Here is an 18,118-nt window from a genome sequence, read left to right as displayed (position 1 = left end):
TTGGCGAAGTGATATAGAACTGTGATGCGGTCAAGACCTGCTGGAACTACTTTAGCGGCGCGTTTCCCTGACGATAACTGCACACCTTAGAACGTTCGTCAGCCAATCAGAATCAAGCATTCAACAGCCCTGTATTATAATTCATTTTAATTATGCATACATTTACCTTTACCTGGAGTAATGATGCTGAAAATTCAACTTTGATCACAGATATAAATTACATTTTAAAATAGATTTCTATAGAAATTAGTTATTTTAAATTGTAATAATATTTATAAATGCAATATTTATAATCAAATAAATGCAGCCTTGGAGAGTAAAGTTAAGTAAGTTTAACTTTGCCGTGTAATTTCAGGATTCTGAGCTACAGGACCTGAAGGAAACCATAGATATCTTGAAGACCAAGAACACAGAAGCCCAGTCCCTCATGCAAGGGGCCCTCAATACCCCTGACACCACACCCAAAGGTTTGGAAGTTCAGAATGATCAAGATGTTTTAATCTACAATATTATTTTGTATTTACATTTAATCATTTCATGCATTAAGCTGTTGTTCTTCTTATTTTTTCTCCCAGAGCTGCAGATGGACCGGCAGAACTCGTCTGAGAGCATCTCCAGTCTGAACAGCATCACCAGTCACTCCAGCGCCGGCAGCCTGAAGGAACAGGAGGCCAAGAAGAAGAAGAAGAAGAGCTGGGTGAGGAAAAGGGGAATACCAGTCCAGACTGGTCATTTATGGGATATGTCTATATACATTATTATGTCTAATGTATAGATGGCCTATTTAGTGCAGCCGGTTCAGTTGACCTGGTAGATCTTGTTCAAGCTGGTTATCCACCTTATTTTTTACGTAAGAGCAAACGTGGCAATTTGTAGCTTGAATGTGTGAGGCTTCCGATGTCATTTGCTTCGTTATTTTAGCTGTACAAAATGTTCACGGAAATAAAATAACGAAAATCTAATATACTTTTCAGTTATTGCATTTTTTATTATTGCAAGTTTGTTAAAGGGAAATGTCATGTTTTTTAATTGATAAAGTTAATTTAATGCATTTAAATTAATAAAAAGTACAGACTGGGACTACGGATGGAAATTAGCCTTTGGCTGAAATCCGGCATTTTTACATGCGTGTACTCCATGTTATGTTCATTAAAATGCACTGTCCCAATCAAAAAAAAAAAAAAAACTGTCACAGAATGTCATATCAAAACTGCTATTTATAATCCTACTATTAAAACATTATTGCAAGAAATCCAATACAAACAGAAATCAGTTTAGCCTACTACAGAGAAATGTAATGTCGGAGCGGGATCTGAGCGGGATTTGTTTTACCGGTGAGTGTTTTGTGAGTGGAGCGTTTGCTTGGGCCGTGAGCGTCATATGTAGGTATGCACATACAACGAGTGCATTTATCCCAGAACACAGCATTGGTTTGATGTTCTGTAATATGAAATATACATCATAAAAGCCGACCAATCAGGTTGTGAACACATCCCTATGTCTTTAGGTTCAGTGTTAAAAATGCTATATGTAGTATATTATTTTGCTGTCATCATGGGAACAGAACTGTTCCAACGTTGCAATTGAGTATGACTGTGATCTCTTTCCTATGCTTCCCTGCTCCCTATTTTAAAGGTCTATGAGGTGAGTAATTTACCCAGCCCATCCCATCCCATCCATCACAAACACATCAGCTTCTAAAGAAACAATCAATATCTTCATCGTTTATGTATTATATGGACATCAACTCAGTCAATAATTCAGAAAATTATGCTTTCAGGTTTAGAATCTGCCATATTTAAAGGATGAATGTGTGTTTCAGTAGTTTGCAATAAAATAGACAATTATTAGACATATTGACTGGAAACCTTAGCACATGATGATATCAAGTGTCCCACTACTCTCCATCATTTCATGCATTCTTCAACTGGTTGATATGTGCTTTGTGAATAACACTGTCATAACTAATGCCTGAAACAAGCATCACTTCTAGCATCTTTGCAGGGTAAACACCATATTATTAATATACTATTTATTTAATTCATAATTCATTTTAGTTTAGTTAACAACTACACTGCTGTGAAATAGACGTGCATTCAGTTTCCATATGTACTACTGTACTAATGCTAGTTGAACGCTTTGCTTGAAAACAAACAGCAAAAAATAAGTCTTAAGAGTCTTACTGACTCTTAATTCATAATTAATTTTAGTTTAGTTAACAGCAACACTGCTGAGAAATATACATTGCAAAAAAAATTGCAAAATGCAAAAAATTATTCTTAAGAGTCTTAATGCATACGCCATCACAAACACTTCAAATCATATACATGCCTGTCATGAATCCAAACCATCTACTACACTAACACTTTATATTTGTTTTTAAAGACAGACTCAATATAAATAGGTTGCTTTTGTTCAACTTTGACCTCTCCTCTACATGTAGTTGCGGAGCTCCTTCAACAAGGCCTTCAGTAAAAAGGGTTCCAAAGCTCCATACGCAGATATAGAGGAGATCGCAACCCCGGTCACATCCGCCCCATCTTCACCCAAAATACACCATCATGTGGATAATGTCCTCGCTAAGGCCTCAACTTCAACATTAGGGTAGGACATGCAATTGTTGCCACATTATAAACACCGTGTCTTAAGATATGATTTGAATTATACATTATGTTATGTAAGCGTCACGGATGTTTACGGCAGATCGTGCGAAGGGCCTGAGGAGACTGAGCATGAAGAGAAAGTGGTGTCAGTGTTACGCACTGAACTATGGGAGAAAGAGCGCAAGCTGACGGACATCCGTTTGGAGGCTCTAAGCTCTGCACATCAGCTGGAACAGCTTCAGGAGGCCATGACCAACATGCAGGTGTGTGTGTGTGTGTGTGTGAGAACTGGGGACGTCCCAATCAAGCTTTTTGTGATCCTGATCCGATCCGAGTCATTGAACACTGAGTATCTGAGTCCCGAACTGAGTTTCTTCCGAACTGATAGAGTTTCTGAGGGGCTCAAATGTAGAAAAAGGAGCATCATTTCATTTGGGGAAAAGCTATTGGCTTGTATCCTGATGCCACAAGGGGGCGCAATGCGCAAAATATGAATGCACTGCATTCAATTGTTTATTCAAAGCAATGAAATAACATGTCTGTACAAAAAAAGTGCATCACGTTTAAACTTAACGTTTATAAATCAAATATAATTTTGTAAATTGCATAAACAGCAATGAACAAAACAGCATCTTGTATTTATGCATAGATTAATACAAAGAGACGAAGCACTGATCACACAAAACATTTTTGCTTTTAAAAACATGAGATGCAGTGGAATGAGAAATTTTTTTTATAAAAAAAGTTTAGCTTTTAACTTTACATAACTTTCTAAACATGCGGCTCTAGTGTAATGGTCAAAGTATCCGTCTAGCATATGTTCGCATAGAAAACGATGGAAAAGCAGCACAGAAAACGTGTTCTGTGTGAACGGTTTGGTTAGGGTTTGACGTAACCAAGATCTTCTCAATATCTGCAATGTTTTGAATGAACAATGCAGCAGCATCACATCAAGTGGGTTAAACTGGATTGCCTAAGAAAAACAGTAAAACACAAGTCTTACATCATCATCGCATCTCATACATACAACCTGTCACTCACATGAGATATCAAATGAGGGAAACGATCCAAAAATCCAATCAATTCCTGATAAACAAAATCAAGTCCCGCCCTAAATTTTTTCCTTGTTTAGAAAGCTGTTTAATTCTGTCACGGTAGGGAAGAAAAAATGACTGCAACTTCCGTTTAATGCAGATCTTAAAAATTCAGGTGATATTTATATTTATTTATATTTATTCATACTATTCAAAATACTGTAAATATGTTTACAGTAAACATAATCTGTAAATGTTTATTCTGACAGAACCCAACTGTGACAATATATATTTTTATAGTATTTTCATATTTTTTTAATAATTTTATTTGTAGAATTTGTATTACTATGTTTCTTGTTGTATTTGTATATGTGCACTGGAAGCTTCAGTACCAAGGAAAATTTCTTGTGTGTGCAAGCACACTTGGCAATAAAGCTCTTTCTGATTCTGATTCTGATTTGAAATCCCTCAATAAATGCATTGTCAGGTGACGGTAGAAAACCTGAAGGCGGAGAATGACCAGCTGAAGACCGGTGGCCCCTCCTCCAGACCCCCAAGCTCCGCCTCCCAGTCCTCAGGGCTCGGTTCATTGGGCATCTCATCACCACGACAATCTGTATCATCTTTCAGCAAAACTTCAGGACAGAATGAGCCTTACCCAGGTGACACATTCCTACACACACATTTCATGCACAAAATGTGGATTTTTCACATCCGTTCGGCCTTAAATTGTGTACTCTCACTTTAATATCTCTTTATCTCATAGATGTCTTTCAAAGCCCCACCACAACTTTGCAGAAGGACGAAAGTCTCGTCAGAGTGTTGATTCGCATACCCAATCAGCACCTATTCAAAGACGTGAGTACTTTACACAAGCATCTTCATACTGATGAATCAGCAGCTCACATACTGTACATTATAAAGTGTGTACTTCAGATTCAAATTCTGATTGGACGAGCCACATCATTGTTATATATGCCATTGTACCATTTTGATACTATTTAATAATATTTTGAAGCTTTTATTTTTGTTTTCAATTTTAATTTGAGTTTTAGTCAATTTTTTGTACTAGTTTTTGTTTTTTATAATATTCCTATTTAGGTGTGTGTGTGTGTGTGTGTGTGTGTGTGTGTGTGTGTGTGTGTGTGTGTGTGTGTGTGTGTGTGTGTGTGTGTGTGTGTGTGTGTGTGTGTGTGTGTGTGTGTTCTAGTTTGGTACTTCAGCGTATTTTAGTTCAGTTCGTTTTCCAAAGCAATATTTCTAGTTTAAGTTTTTAACTTATCATTTATATTTTATTTTATTTCAGTTAACAGAGAAAAAAATCACTTTTAGCTATAACGAAATTTATAACATTGTAGGTATAACAAAGCTACTAAATACTATGTTATTGTTTGTTATATTTTAAAATAAAGAAAATATATATATTTATTTTGTTCATATTTAAAAATGAAAAATAAATATTTTATGTAATTATTTAAATAAATGTGTTGTTTCACTGACCATAAACAACCTTCTGCCCTGCATTCATAGGAAGTGAAACAGCTGGAGTTTTTCATTGGCACGGTTAAAATCAGCGGGCGGACAGACTGGTTTGCTCTGGACTCTGCAGTTATGCAGGCATTTAAAGTGAGTGCCACCTACAGTCTTCTGAGGGACAAAACACATCCACACGTGTATGACAGGAAATCAAGCATGCACTCGCTTCTCCTCTCGCTGTGTCTCTGCAGGAGTATTTATCGGTGGTGGACCCGAGCTCCAGTCTCGGCCTCTCTCAGGACTCCATCTACAGCTACAGTCTCAGTCATCTGAAGAGGGTTCTGGGAGCTCATCCACCCGAGACTCCACCAGTGCGCCTCTACACCACCGGCTCCTCCTGCATCAGTGTCGCCCTGAAAGGTCAGTGTGGGGAGCAATGAAACGTACGTGTTAAGTCTAATACTGGTCTTGTACTGTAGGTATAAAAGCACATGAATGTTTGATGAACTGAAAATTATATATAAATATATATATATATAGTGGGTATTTCTTTAAGACTGCAAGGGAAGCTCGGCTTTCGGGACAATTCGGGACAGTCCCGAAATCTAAGCTGTTGTCCTGAATCCCGAATCCGGCCCTGATTGTCCCGAAAATTATCCTAAAGCAAAATCTTGAGTAGCCTAGTTATTGTCTGCTAAAACATTAAAAACTGTCCGTGGAGGTTGAGTCGTGAAGAGAGCGCAAGTTGCAGCAGCCGCAAGCTCAGTGAATGAATGTGCAGGCAGCCAGTCGTAAAGGAGTGATTGATTTGTCGCGGCAAAAAAAAATACTACGGCAATGAATAGAGACAGAGCGTATTTATTTAAAAGCTGCTGTGTGACAAGGTGTACAGCAAACAAGCTAAATAACCCAGAAAATTTTTTTTATAAGCTGTCGTCCCCCAAAAACGGTTTGTTTCAGGACATAAAAGTGGATCAATTGAGACAGAGCGCAACTAGTTCTCGAACTACTCTGAGAACTACGCCCACTGGAACGCGACATGCCGATTGCTTATTTCACCACCCTATGTGAACCTGAGAGGAGATATATTGTGCAAGCGTAGCCATACTGAGTGTCAGGATCCCACAATTTACCCATTCTTCCTGCTGATCGCTTCACGTCTTATTGCCTGTATCCACTTTTGTCTCCTTGAAGGCTGGCTTTTACAGTTTGGAAGCTTATAAAAATTTATTTCTGGATTTTTTAGCTTGTTTGCTGTACACCTGTCACACAGCAGCTTTTAGGCATTTTTCTGTCTTTTGTTATGTCATAAATAACAAGGAGGCAGCCTCTCGCAATGCAAAGTCAATGGAGACGTTTGGATTGTTTCTCCCCCCGGTGGCCGTGGTCTTCAGATTATGGTGCGTTGCGCTCTGTCTCTGTGACTACATATCATATTAGACTCCCCCCCATAAAACTGCGATTATGTCCCGCCCATGGACGCTCAGCGTCTCTGGGGAGAATCCGGGAGTGGACTCCGGGCTTCTGTGTGATGATTGGAGGATCTGTCCAAAGACTGCATCTCCTTTTGATTGACAGCGATTTTGTACTATAAAAAGTCGCTGACGCTGAAGCTGTTCGAGCTCAGTCCCATCACGGATTTTGCAAGTCTAGTCGAAAGACAAACTGCTGCAACCTATTTCTTGGTATTTGGTTGGCGAAATTGCAAGGCAAGTTTCATCATACATTTTACACAATTATACACCACATGTATATATATACACACATATATAAGTGTGTGTGTAATAATTATAATAATCATAATCATTTAATGATAGTTTAGATGAAATATAATCTTAATTGGGGACTACATATATATATTTATATATATATATATATAAATTAGTAAGCAATTGTAAGCATATAATATGGAAAAATGTTGGATGAGGATGAAAAATGTTACATTTATTTATTTATTATTATTTTTACATGGATTTTTTCGCCGAAATAGTGCTTACAATTGCTTACAGCTCGCAAGGAGTTTCAATTTATTAGTGTCTTTTCTCTGACACTATCTTTCAGTATTTTTCCATTTGAGCTTCAAGCCATTATTTTCAGATTTCCATCTTCAATAAGCATCAAAAAAGAAGGCAAATACCCACAGGCAACACTGCAGTGTAAATGATGCTTATATCTGTCTCAGCTGTGGCTGATGAGGTTTTTTTCATAGCTCACATCACCAGAGAAGAGCAATATACTGCTAATGTTTCACACTAACAGCAGCTAGCAGGACGTGTGATTGGTCCATGGCCCACCCAGAACACTACCGCCCTCCCCCAGTCCCATCATTCCTGAGCTCTTAGGTCTGATATATGACCCTGGGTATTGGAGTCGTTACCCAGACTCCTCAGGGCTTGGTCTAGGTGTTATTTTAAGCGCCGACTTCGACTCTACGTTGTTTATTGAGGCTGTGTGATGCTGTAGCCCACCCAGACAAATGAAAATAATGCAATTGCTCGGGTAGAAAATGTGTATTCCCTCATAACTGGGTGCGATTTCACCCTACTTAGCATACATTTTTAAGATTTTAAAACTAGACTATATTTTAATAAGAAGCATTAGAGCATGTATAACAAATTAATGGACAAGAGTAAAGGGATAGTTCACCCAAAAATTTACATTTTTGTCATCATTTATTCACCCAACCTGTTCCAAAACTGTACGAGTTTCGAGTTTTCTGTTGAACACAAAAGAAGATATTTTGAAAAATGTCAGTAACCAGACTGTTGATGGACCCCATTGACTTCCATAGTAGGAAAAAAAATATCACGGAAGTATGGAACCCATTTTACATATGAAATAAAACGCTTATAAAGAGCTTACTTTTGAAACTTGGCATTGCAAATAGTTTTTGTATGACATATTAATGGTAAATATTCCTCATTTGTCACTTTAAATAAAAGCATCTGCTATAAGACTAATTGTAAATGTAATATAAAACCTGTTTTTATATGGGACTGTCCTTAATATTTAATTTCACGCACTGTTGTCCCTGAATGCAGGACTGAAGGAGAAGTGTGTGGACGTTCTAGTGTTTGAGACGCTCATCCCTAAGCCCATGATGCAGCATTACATCAGTCTGTTGCTCAAGCACCGGCGGCTGATCTTATCGGGTCCCAGCGGCACAGGGAAGACCTACCTCACCTATCGCCTCGCTGAGTACCTGGTGGAGCGCAGCGCTCGAGAGCTCACGCCGTCCATCGCCGCCACCTTCAACATGCACCGCCAGTCCTGCAAGGTACGCTCTGAGGCAGAGCAACAACATATATACATCATATTCATATTCATAACTTAAGCCCTATTCGCACGGGATAAGTATTACCTGGTGGCCTCTAATCATTTGTAATAATTGGGGAGGTTGTCTGTGATCTTAATCCCGCGCGAATCGGCCATGTCTGTAATTTGTAAAGTAAAAATTCCCCTGCAAATGACCTACCATATTTCGCCGAAAACCGAGGTTCTGTGATGATAATAGTCCCGTGCGAATCGGCATCTCTGTGATTTGGCGGGGTCGTATATATTTTTTTCAAGGTTTTTGTTTTCTGTGCGCTTTTTTTTATCCATCCCTCACGAAGAATGGAGGCTGCGTTCGAGTGTTTTGATAGTATTTTGGGTGCTGGGTAATATCGCTATATACACCATACAATTTGCAGAAAGAGAAAGCTGAAAACCATCAGAATAGCAAAAACAAAAATATTGATTAGATGGAGATGGATGACATGTATAGCAGCATGCGGTAATAAACATTCTTCTGTTTATAATATAGCATACAGCTAGACCTATAATAACAGCAAGACATTTCCAAGCAATAGCCTATTGACATCATATCCGGTAGATAAGTCAGTAAATTTGAGTAAAATCACAGGCTTCGCTTATCCCGTGCGAATGCGCCACACGAAATTCAGATGGGTGAGGTAATTTCTAAATCACACGAGGTTCCCAGATAATACTAATCCAGTGTGAATAGGGCTTTTCAGTTACTTCTGATAATAGATCACTCTAAATTGTAATGCGGACTCATGGATTTTCTGTAAAGCTGCTTTGAAATGATGTGAGTTGTAAAAAGCATTTTAATTGAATTTATAAATGCTATTTTTGGTCAAGACAATTAGGGCCAGATACTAACAGCTTGCGCAAGTGCAAACCCTCTTTTGTCAGGATTTACTAAAGATACTTAAAATTAGAGCTGAAAAGCCGTGGACAGGGTTATTTTTTGCGACTGACCTTATTGCATATACATATTTAGGATTTTCCCTTTCAAATGCAAAACTTATGGGAGGAAAGTATTTAAATTAATCACACAGGATGATTTACTAAGGTTTGCGATTGTCAATTTACTGGTATTTGCGCCATTATTTACCACCCAAAAAAGCAAGTCTTAAACCTGATCCGGTTGCGTCTGTGTTCTTTAGTTTGCTCGTCGTCAGTAGATCACGCGCTGAACTTTCCACTCCCATCGGGGCTTTTATGGGATTGTGCTCATGCGAATTTGCCCTGTTTAGCAAATCTGGCCCTTTATATTCAGTAATGTTATTGATTTGACTACACTAACACTATCCAATGAGAATAAAACCTGAATTGTCTTCTGTGTGCCTGATTTATAGCTGAATTTAAACTAATTTAATAATTGATGAACTTTGCAACATTGACACTGAATTGAATTAACACTGAACTAAATCGAACTGAATAATGACACTATTGAAATAATGACACTATTCCCTAGAGCTGCTTTACAGCTGAAATTGAATTTGTTTCTTAATTGATGAACTTTGCACTGTTATTGAACTGAAATAACACAGAAATGAATTTACAGCTGAAATTGAATATGTTTCATAATTTATCAATTTAAACATTAACACTGTTATTGTCTTGTTTATCACTGTAAAGCTGTTTTGAAACTATCTGCATTGTATAAAGCGCTATATAAATAAATGTGACTTGACATAATCTCTAATTGCGTTTTGTCCCTTATCCCAAAAGGACCTTCAGCTCTTTCTGTCCAATCTGGCCAATCAGATTGACCGAGAGAGCAGCACAGCTGAGATCCCATTGGTTGTCCTCTTGGATGATGTGCATGATCCAACATCCCTTAGTGAACTTGTTAATGGTGCTTTAACCTGTAAATATCACAAATGGTGAGTGTAAACTCTACACTCACATGACTAGTGGGGTTCCCAGTCATTTTAAAGGTGTTAAAAGCTGTTTTGTCTCTTTTTCAGTCCATATATAATAGGGACAACCAATCAGCCAGTGAAGATGACCCCTAACCATGGTCTACACCTCAGCTTCAGGTTGGTACTAACATGCACTTTACTCCTGTTTTGCTTCTTATTGAGCTTCAGTGAGGAACAGCTGTGACATGTTGCTCTGTCCTGCTTTAAGATCATGTGCTTTTGTTTTGATTGTCACTTTGGGTGACGCTAACATGTGCTTGCCTTCACACTTCCTATATATACTGCACATGGATTCCTGATATTTATATTTTTATAGTGTTACAATATGTGTGTGTTTTATTATGCCCAGATGGGTTGCCCTAACTCTCTTTTCAACAATTAATCACAAACCACAATTCTAACCATTAGATGTGTTAGTTTTATGTGTACGAAATAAATGTTTCATTCTCATTTATAAGCAGGATAATATAGAGTCAGCTGGTTGTTCTTATTCAAGATACTGATCATCCTGTCATTATTTACTCGCAGGCTGTAAAATTAAAATTAAATTATAATTGGGTTTAATGTTATCAAATGTGGTATACATTTTGCACAACATGTTTATGTGTGGAATATTTACTTCCACTCAAACTGACACATGTATGGTTTACTTTATTTGACCTACACTATAGTTCAGCAGTTTGAGGTCGGTAAGATTTTTTAAATGTCTTTGAAAGAAATCTTACTGAATTTATTTTAATAAAAATATAAACAGTAATATCGGGAAATATTATTTCAACTTAAAATAGCCATTTTCTATGTGAATATATTTTTTCAAATGTTATTTATTTCTGTGATCAAAGCTGAATTTACAGAATCATTACTCCAGTCTTCAGTGTCGCATCATCCTTCAGAAATTATTGTAATATGCAGCTCAAAAAACATTTCTGATTATTATCAATGTTAAAAACAGTTGAGCTGCTTCATATTTTTTGTGAAAACATCTTTACTGTCACTTTGATCAATTTAAGGTGTCCTTGCTGAATAAAATATCTTACTGACCCGAAACTTGTTATATATTTCCTCTATAAAGAATGGTGATGTTTTCTAATAACGTCGAGCCAGCAAACGGGTTCCTGGTGCGTTACTTGCACAGAAAACTAATGGAGGCCGAGGATCCCAGGAGCATAAAGAATGAAGATCTTCTGCGGGTTCTGGACTGGGTGCCCAGACTCTGGTACCACCTTCACACCTTCCTGGAAAAACACAGCACCTCCGATTTCCTCATTGGTAATTTTTATTAGTATATCGGCATCATATTAGATGAGAATAAAGTGGTATTTGTTTTAATAACAAGCTTGATGTGCCTAATAAAGTTAGTATTTGTGTCCAATCTGTGTTGCCGTAGGTCCCTGCTTCTTCCTGTCCTGTCCAGTTACAGTAGAGGATTTCCGCACGTGGTTTATTGATCTTTGGAATCACTCAATCATCCCATACCTACAGGAAGGAGCCAAAGATGGCATTAAGGTGAGTCAAAGTATCCTAAACTTGAATGAAAAAATGTCAGTCACTTCCTAACTTGTTGTTATCAAGAATAAGTGTGAATGTGTGCGTCTGCAGGTTCACGGGCAGAAGTCTGTGTGGGAAGATCCGGTGGAGTGGGTCCGAGGATCTTTACCCTGGCCGTCTGCTCAGCAAGACCAGGCCAAACTCTTCCATCTGCCCCCCCCGAGCACAGGCCCCGGCAGCCCCAGCCAGCCAGGAGACGAGCGGACACACAAGGAGACGCCACCCAGCTCTGTGGACTCAGATCCACTGGTCAGTGCTGTGTTAATACAACAATAATTTAAGTACAGTATATAAATTGAAAATGAATTATACATATATTTGTCTTTTGTGTGTGAGCGCACGTGTGTGTGTGTGTGGCCCTGGTAGCAAATGTTCCCACTAGGATTGTTATTCCAGAAATGTTTTTCCTTGTGGGGACATTTTTGATCCCCGTGAGGAAAACAGCTTATAAATCATACTAAATTATGTTTTTTGAAAATGTAAAAATGCAGAAAGTTTTCTGCGATGGGTAGGTTTAGGATTAGCGGTTTGAGTTAACAGTTTACATATATATATATATATATATATATATATATATATATATATATATATATATATATATATATATCTTATAAAGCATGCGTGCGCTCACACACTTAATATGAACACTTAATATGAGTCAGTTCATGCTTGACAATTCATTAGCTCATGCTTGACAAGATTAATAATTATAATATTTATAGGCACACAAGTATTTTTGTACTATATATATATACACACACTGTTTTTTTTTTTTGAGTCCCCACCAAAAAAAGTATATATGTAATATGTGACTTTTATATATCCACATAGTTCAAAGTTCATTCAAACAAGTAAATGCATTTAAGTCAACATGAAACTAAATATGCAATAAGACTTTTCTTTCTTATTGTGACGTATATCTGAATGAAAAGGCTTCTGGAATGAGAATGAGAAATATCAGGCAGGATTTGATTTCGTCGCTCGTGAATTGATTGAATCGTAGGAAGTTGGGCGTTGCTAACTATAAACAGAGGCAGATCTGAATGTCAGTTTGATATCAGTTGTGGAGGATATTTAGACCCACCCTCTGCCGAGACACACGGCATGAAGAGGGCATATGAATTAAAAAAATAATAATAATGTGCATGGATAAATCATTTATAATAAGCACATTGTGCAACATTGTGCAAAAAAGAAATGAAAGAATTGTCAATTCTGATTTCATGGTGACTTTAAATGGCTTCCCTGTATCAGTACTTATTACATAAGAAACATATCAATATTTTCTTGTTCCTGAAAACGCTGCTCTTTTTCCAGATGGCTATGCTGTTAAAACTACAAGAGGCTGCCAATTACATCGAGTCGCCGGAAAAAGAAACAGATCCAAAACTCCCTCCTCTCTGAACATCCGATTGACATTCCCATCATCCCCTCCATCTCTCCTGCCGCCCATCTTGAGGTCCAAACTCCCGACAGCTGCCCTACACCTGCAGATGACACTGTACTGTTACTAGAAATGCTATTAGTGCATTTCACCCACTAATTATTATATTATCCATCCCACCTTTTTTCATTTCAATCAAATGTCCCTTGCAAAAAAGTACTGTGGCAGTACCATGGTTCAGTGATGCTATCACATGGTAATACCATGGTACTTTCTTTAATGGGTAGTTGACATGTTCTGCAGTATGACATGCTATTCTCCATCTAAAACCGTTTTAACTGCATTTTGCTCTTTTAAAGTTATTATGCATGTGGATTTAATGAGCTCCTATGAATCGAAAGATTACATGGAATATATGTACTTCTAAAAATGGATTTGTCACACCTCAGGACCTTTTTTTTTTTTTTAATTTTTTTTTTTTTTTTTTTTTCTCTAGGTCTAGGGACCTTTTAAAATGAACTAGTGAAGGCAAAAAGGGTGTTTAAAGTGAAAAGCGTCAGAAAGAAATGGTGACCAGTTGCAGCACCTAAATCTACACTTTTCCTTATAACATTTTTTGAAAGAAAAAAAAAAGTTTACATATTGATGATGAACTATCCATATGGTACTGAGTAAATAGCATGGTATTATCAAGCTAGTGACCAAACCACATTTTTTATGCTTTTACCACAGTACTTTTATGTAAGGGCTTTCAAAAACAATGTTTTGTCATAAGTAACTTTCCTAAAAGAGTGACTATATGACAGATGAAAATAAGGATCAATTTATAGCACTATTGTCTGCATAATTCTGTTTACGGATGTAAATGTACATACAGATGTAATTTCTCTTTGCGGGAACCTTTACTGTTCCACTGCTGCCCATATTAACTCAACGTTACAGGTGCTAAAACCACTAGTCAAGTCAAGTCACCTTTATTTATATAGCGCTTTATATAATACAGATTGTTTCAAAGCAGCTTTTCAGTGATAATAGGAAAATTATGCATTTCGGCTGTTGTTCAGCTGAAGTCAGTTCAGTGTTGATTCAGTTCCGTTGGAAAGATCATCAATTATTAAATTAGTTCATTTAATCTGTAAAGCAGTTCTGCAAAAAATAATGTCACCTTCCAGCTCAGTTCTCATACAACAGCGTCAGTAAAGGCAGATCAATAATATTTTAGAATATTAAGTGTGCACGCATTACTTCATCTTGCAGTCAAGCTCTCATGAATTACAGCCAACATGGGAGATGCTGGGAAATATTAAACGTCTCCCCTCCGATGTTACACTTAAAAGGCCATTTAAGCCTATGCTGCTTTTTGTACTTTTCATTTCTTTCACATTTGAATATGGCCATAGCATAAGCTATAGTTTAACCCCAATCCTTCAGTGTCTCAAAAACACTTATGCAGACTTCGTTAAAGGGATAGTTCACCCAAAAATGAAAATGCTGTTATTTATTCACCCTCAATTTGTTCCAAAACTGTATTGATTTGATTTGTGCTAAACACAAAAGAAAATATTTTGAATAATTTTGGAAACCAAACAGTTTCTGGTCCTCATTGACTCCATTAGTATTTTTTTCTATGCTATGGAAGTCAACGGCTGTTTGGTTAAGTCAACAGGAAGTCAGCTGTTTGGTTACCAACGTTCTTCAAAATATCTTTCTTAATTTTCAACAGAAGAAAAAAACTTAATGCCGGTTTAGAACAACATGAGTGTGAGTAAATAATGACAGGATTTAAATTCTTGGGTGAATTGTACCTTTAAAACTTTTCTTCCTCTTTCTAACACAGTGAATGCCTTATAACAGATTTTAAGTGTGCTATCATGTTCCCTTGAGCAAGTTTCAGAACTTAATTAGCCACCTTCAATTAAAGTGAAATGTGAATCTAAATCGAATTGGCCACAACACACAGGATGTTTAATTGGAATTTGAATTATGGATTAAAGTTGCAAATCAAAGAAATTGAACAATTCTAAAACAAAAACTTCATAAATGTTGATGAATTATGGTTATTTATTCAGTGGATGATTAGACAAATTTCATTTGACACTGTCAATTAAATGGATAATTCATTCTGAAAAAAGAAATGCATTATTAAACATGAAGTCTTTGAATTTCATTCCAATTTAATTTGAAATGATGATTCTGCATAAGGCACATAACCCTGGTAGGGGGCAGCATTCTCAAAACTGAAGCTTGTGTTCCCTATATATCTCAGTAACCGATTGTAAAGTTTTCAGAGAGACGTCCCAGTCACAAACAAACTATTTTTGTGCACTTTGATTTACTGTAATGATACTGTAGAGAGGTTTTACTTGGCTTTGTCACTGATCTCAGCTCAGGGGTTTGGTTATCTCAGGCCTCTAATTAGATTCAATACAGCTACTTCCTCAGTTAACTGCTCTCTTTGTAGCAAATGGTGCAAATGTAGAAAACCAAATACTCAGTGCTTTATTCGAGCCTTTCATTCGGAGTACGATTGCCCCAACAAAGTGCACACGGCCGGAAGATGAAGATTTTTTTTTTTTGTTGATTATTTGGTGCTATCTGATATCACTTTAGGAATAAGTTTCCAACATAAATGTCTTGGTTTTGCAAAATCCGCACTTGACATCCAATAGCCTTAGTCTTGTGGCGTTTAAGGGCACCTGTAGGTACAACCAAGTGATAATTTTATTTATATGATCCTTTTTAGTGGTAGTTTTAGAGCTGTAAGCATTACTTTCCTTTAGATGTAGTTTAACCACATTTTGCCTCACAAAAAATCTAATGTCAAAGTAAATCAACCTCCTTTTTACTGTTAGTAAAAAAAACATATCAAACCATACAGCATTTCTCTGAAGCTTACAGTTAATATCAAAGTTGGATGACAGTAGTGTCCACTACATCTGTATGTCCTCAACGCAGGTAGCTCACATAGAAGAGGATTTGCTCACAGAAAGCAGTGGTGGATCAGTAATTTCCCATCTCTATACCTGAAACTAGTATCCAAACATGCATGTAGGTAACATCTGGGCTATGGAAGTTAAAATATAACTCAAATCATTTCATTCCTTTCTACTCATCTTATATATTGCATTATCATTAATCTACTGTGTAAATAGGATTTTCGTAGTTCCTTCTCCAAGAAATGAGGGTTTGTGGAGTTTATTAGCCAAATAGAGAGACTCGTAATGCTCAAGATGGCAAAATGATTCTGGTTTTTTAACCTTCTTCAGTTGCGCTGCTGCTTCAAGTCTAATATTTGATTACATTCCAGACATAAGACAGTGTCAATGGCTTTTGTTGCTTATCTGCTGGAGGTCGCAGTTGTATTCGGCCCATTTGCGGTTTCAGTTTACATCACTGAATGCTACTCCAGCAAAACCGCAGCACAGTGATGCTAAATTACCATTGATATTGAATCTGGATCAGTGAGTAAAGCTAATCATTGAGGGAATGAATCTCATTTATATCTCATTTAGGTATAGATAAATTTGGCGGACCGTTCTCATCGTCAGCCGTTTTTAAAAAGACGTTTATTAGTGTGACTAAAGCCGCTGTACACTGTCTGCATCATGTTCCTGGTTATTGTGCCTGTAACCGTGTGATAGCTGTGCTGTGTTGTGCAAAGTCCCATTTAATGCGACAATTCAGCAACTTTTTACTGTCTACTTTGTCTGTCCAGGAATTGTAATGACAGCACAAGGATGGTGACTGTTAAAACAGGATTTTTTTTGCTTTTTTGTCTGTCTTTCATGAGGTTTGGTTACTTTCTGTTTTGTTATGTCCATCTGTTGCTGTTTTTCACTTAATTGCTCTTAAATGCACCTTTTTATGTGGACTATATTATTGCAATAATTTGTCATGTGCGTTAAACAGGTCAGGAACTCCTTAGACTCGTTTCATGCCTGGCTTTGGGTGATTGTATGCCTTGATGGTGCTGTCTTGAGGTCAGGGTCAAGTTTGGGCAACTCGTGAATGATGATGGATCCTTCATATCAGGTGGCTTAGTTGTATGTAAAATGTTACAAAGAGGACCAATGAAAATGTAAAATATTACAGAGACAAAGTGGTGAGAAGTTGCTGAATAGTCCTTTCACTTCATGCAATGCTTGATATTGATTCAAAAAACTCAATACTATTGCATAAAAGGTAATATGATGGTAGAAGATGTAAGTTACAATGTGCAATGGGTTTCTAAATGTCGTAAACGCATGTGTGAAGCAGAATTACGGATTTGTTCTACCTAATTTGGGGTCGTATAAAAGGAAGGATATTACGTTCTTTCTTTGTAAGTTTCCCCCAAATGATTGTTTGTACAACTTAAGTTCCACTTTGTACAGAACATTATAAATGTAAACATTGTACATAGCGTGGCCCTGCATTTGCAACAACAATCATTAAAGAAAAAAATGTCATTCACAAATGTGGTTTGAAAGGAATAAGACTTGTGCTTTTGTTAGCGATGGAGTGGCCCAGTACGCAAGAACTGGCATGCTTCGGAAGTTCGTAATATGACCACCAAGACATTGTCCATCTGTCAAAATAAAAACCACAACGTTCCTTAAGTGTGTTCTTATGTTTTCACGTGCTGGGGTTAAAGTGCACAGAGCATGTTTAGTGTGTAATGCATTTCTAATTACTCAGAGTTTAATCTATCAAATAACTTTAGTATCCTGTAGAAAGTCATGGGGACACAAATGCCAAAGCTTCACGAAGATGAGATGAGACACAAACTGAACTAGATAGGCAGAAACACATTGTTATTGTTGGGGGTTATGCATTACAAGTAATGTGTTATGTAATCAGATTACTTTTCCCAAGTAACTA

General features: G+C 37.1%; 1 protein-coding gene across 12 annotated transcripts in view; it reads left to right on the top strand.

Annotated features, from left to right (window-relative positions):
- Window positions 1–17,856, top strand: part of nav1b (neuron navigator 1b) — a 100,589-nt gene extending 82,733 nt beyond the window's left edge. For 10 of the 12 annotated variants that reach the window (XM_077197754.1, XM_077197753.1, XM_077197751.1 and 7 more), the window contains 15 exons: window positions 356–467; window positions 576–697; window positions 2,444–2,604; window positions 2,704–2,866; window positions 4,125–4,299; window positions 4,404–4,495; window positions 5,168–5,263; window positions 5,365–5,533; window positions 8,155–8,390; window positions 10,133–10,287; window positions 10,372–10,443; window positions 11,399–11,595; window positions 11,714–11,832; window positions 11,926–12,123; window positions 13,192–17,856. In XM_077197754.1, the coding sequence (XP_077053869.1) occupies window positions 356–467; window positions 576–697; window positions 2,444–2,604; window positions 2,704–2,866; window positions 4,125–4,299; window positions 4,404–4,495; window positions 5,168–5,263; window positions 5,365–5,533; window positions 8,155–8,390; window positions 10,133–10,287; window positions 10,372–10,443; window positions 11,399–11,595; window positions 11,714–11,832; window positions 11,926–12,123; window positions 13,192–13,278 (2,154 nt within the window). In that variant the 3' untranslated portion in view covers window positions 13,279–17,856. Of the gene's footprint in view, window positions 1–355; window positions 698–2,443; window positions 2,605–2,703; window positions 2,867–4,124; window positions 4,300–4,403; window positions 4,496–5,167; window positions 5,264–5,364; window positions 5,534–8,154; window positions 8,391–10,132; window positions 10,288–10,371; window positions 10,444–11,398; window positions 11,596–11,713; window positions 11,833–11,925; window positions 12,124–13,191 lie in introns of all 12 variants that reach the window. The other 2 variants (XM_077197746.1, XM_077197747.1) reach the window with 1 other exon arrangement.
- The last annotated feature ends 262 nt before the right edge of the window (window positions 17,857–18,118 follow it).

This window comes from Siphateles boraxobius, unplaced genomic scaffold (genome assembly GCF_051911475.1).
Source record: "Siphateles boraxobius isolate OS27281-9 unplaced genomic scaffold, OSU_SipBor_1 41, whole genome shotgun sequence".
Taxonomy (NCBI): Eukaryota; Metazoa; Chordata; class Actinopteri; order Cypriniformes; family Leuciscidae; genus Siphateles; species Siphateles boraxobius.
The sequence above is the reverse complement of the archived record's forward strand: the minus strand, read 5'-3'. Positions and strand labels throughout refer to the sequence as shown.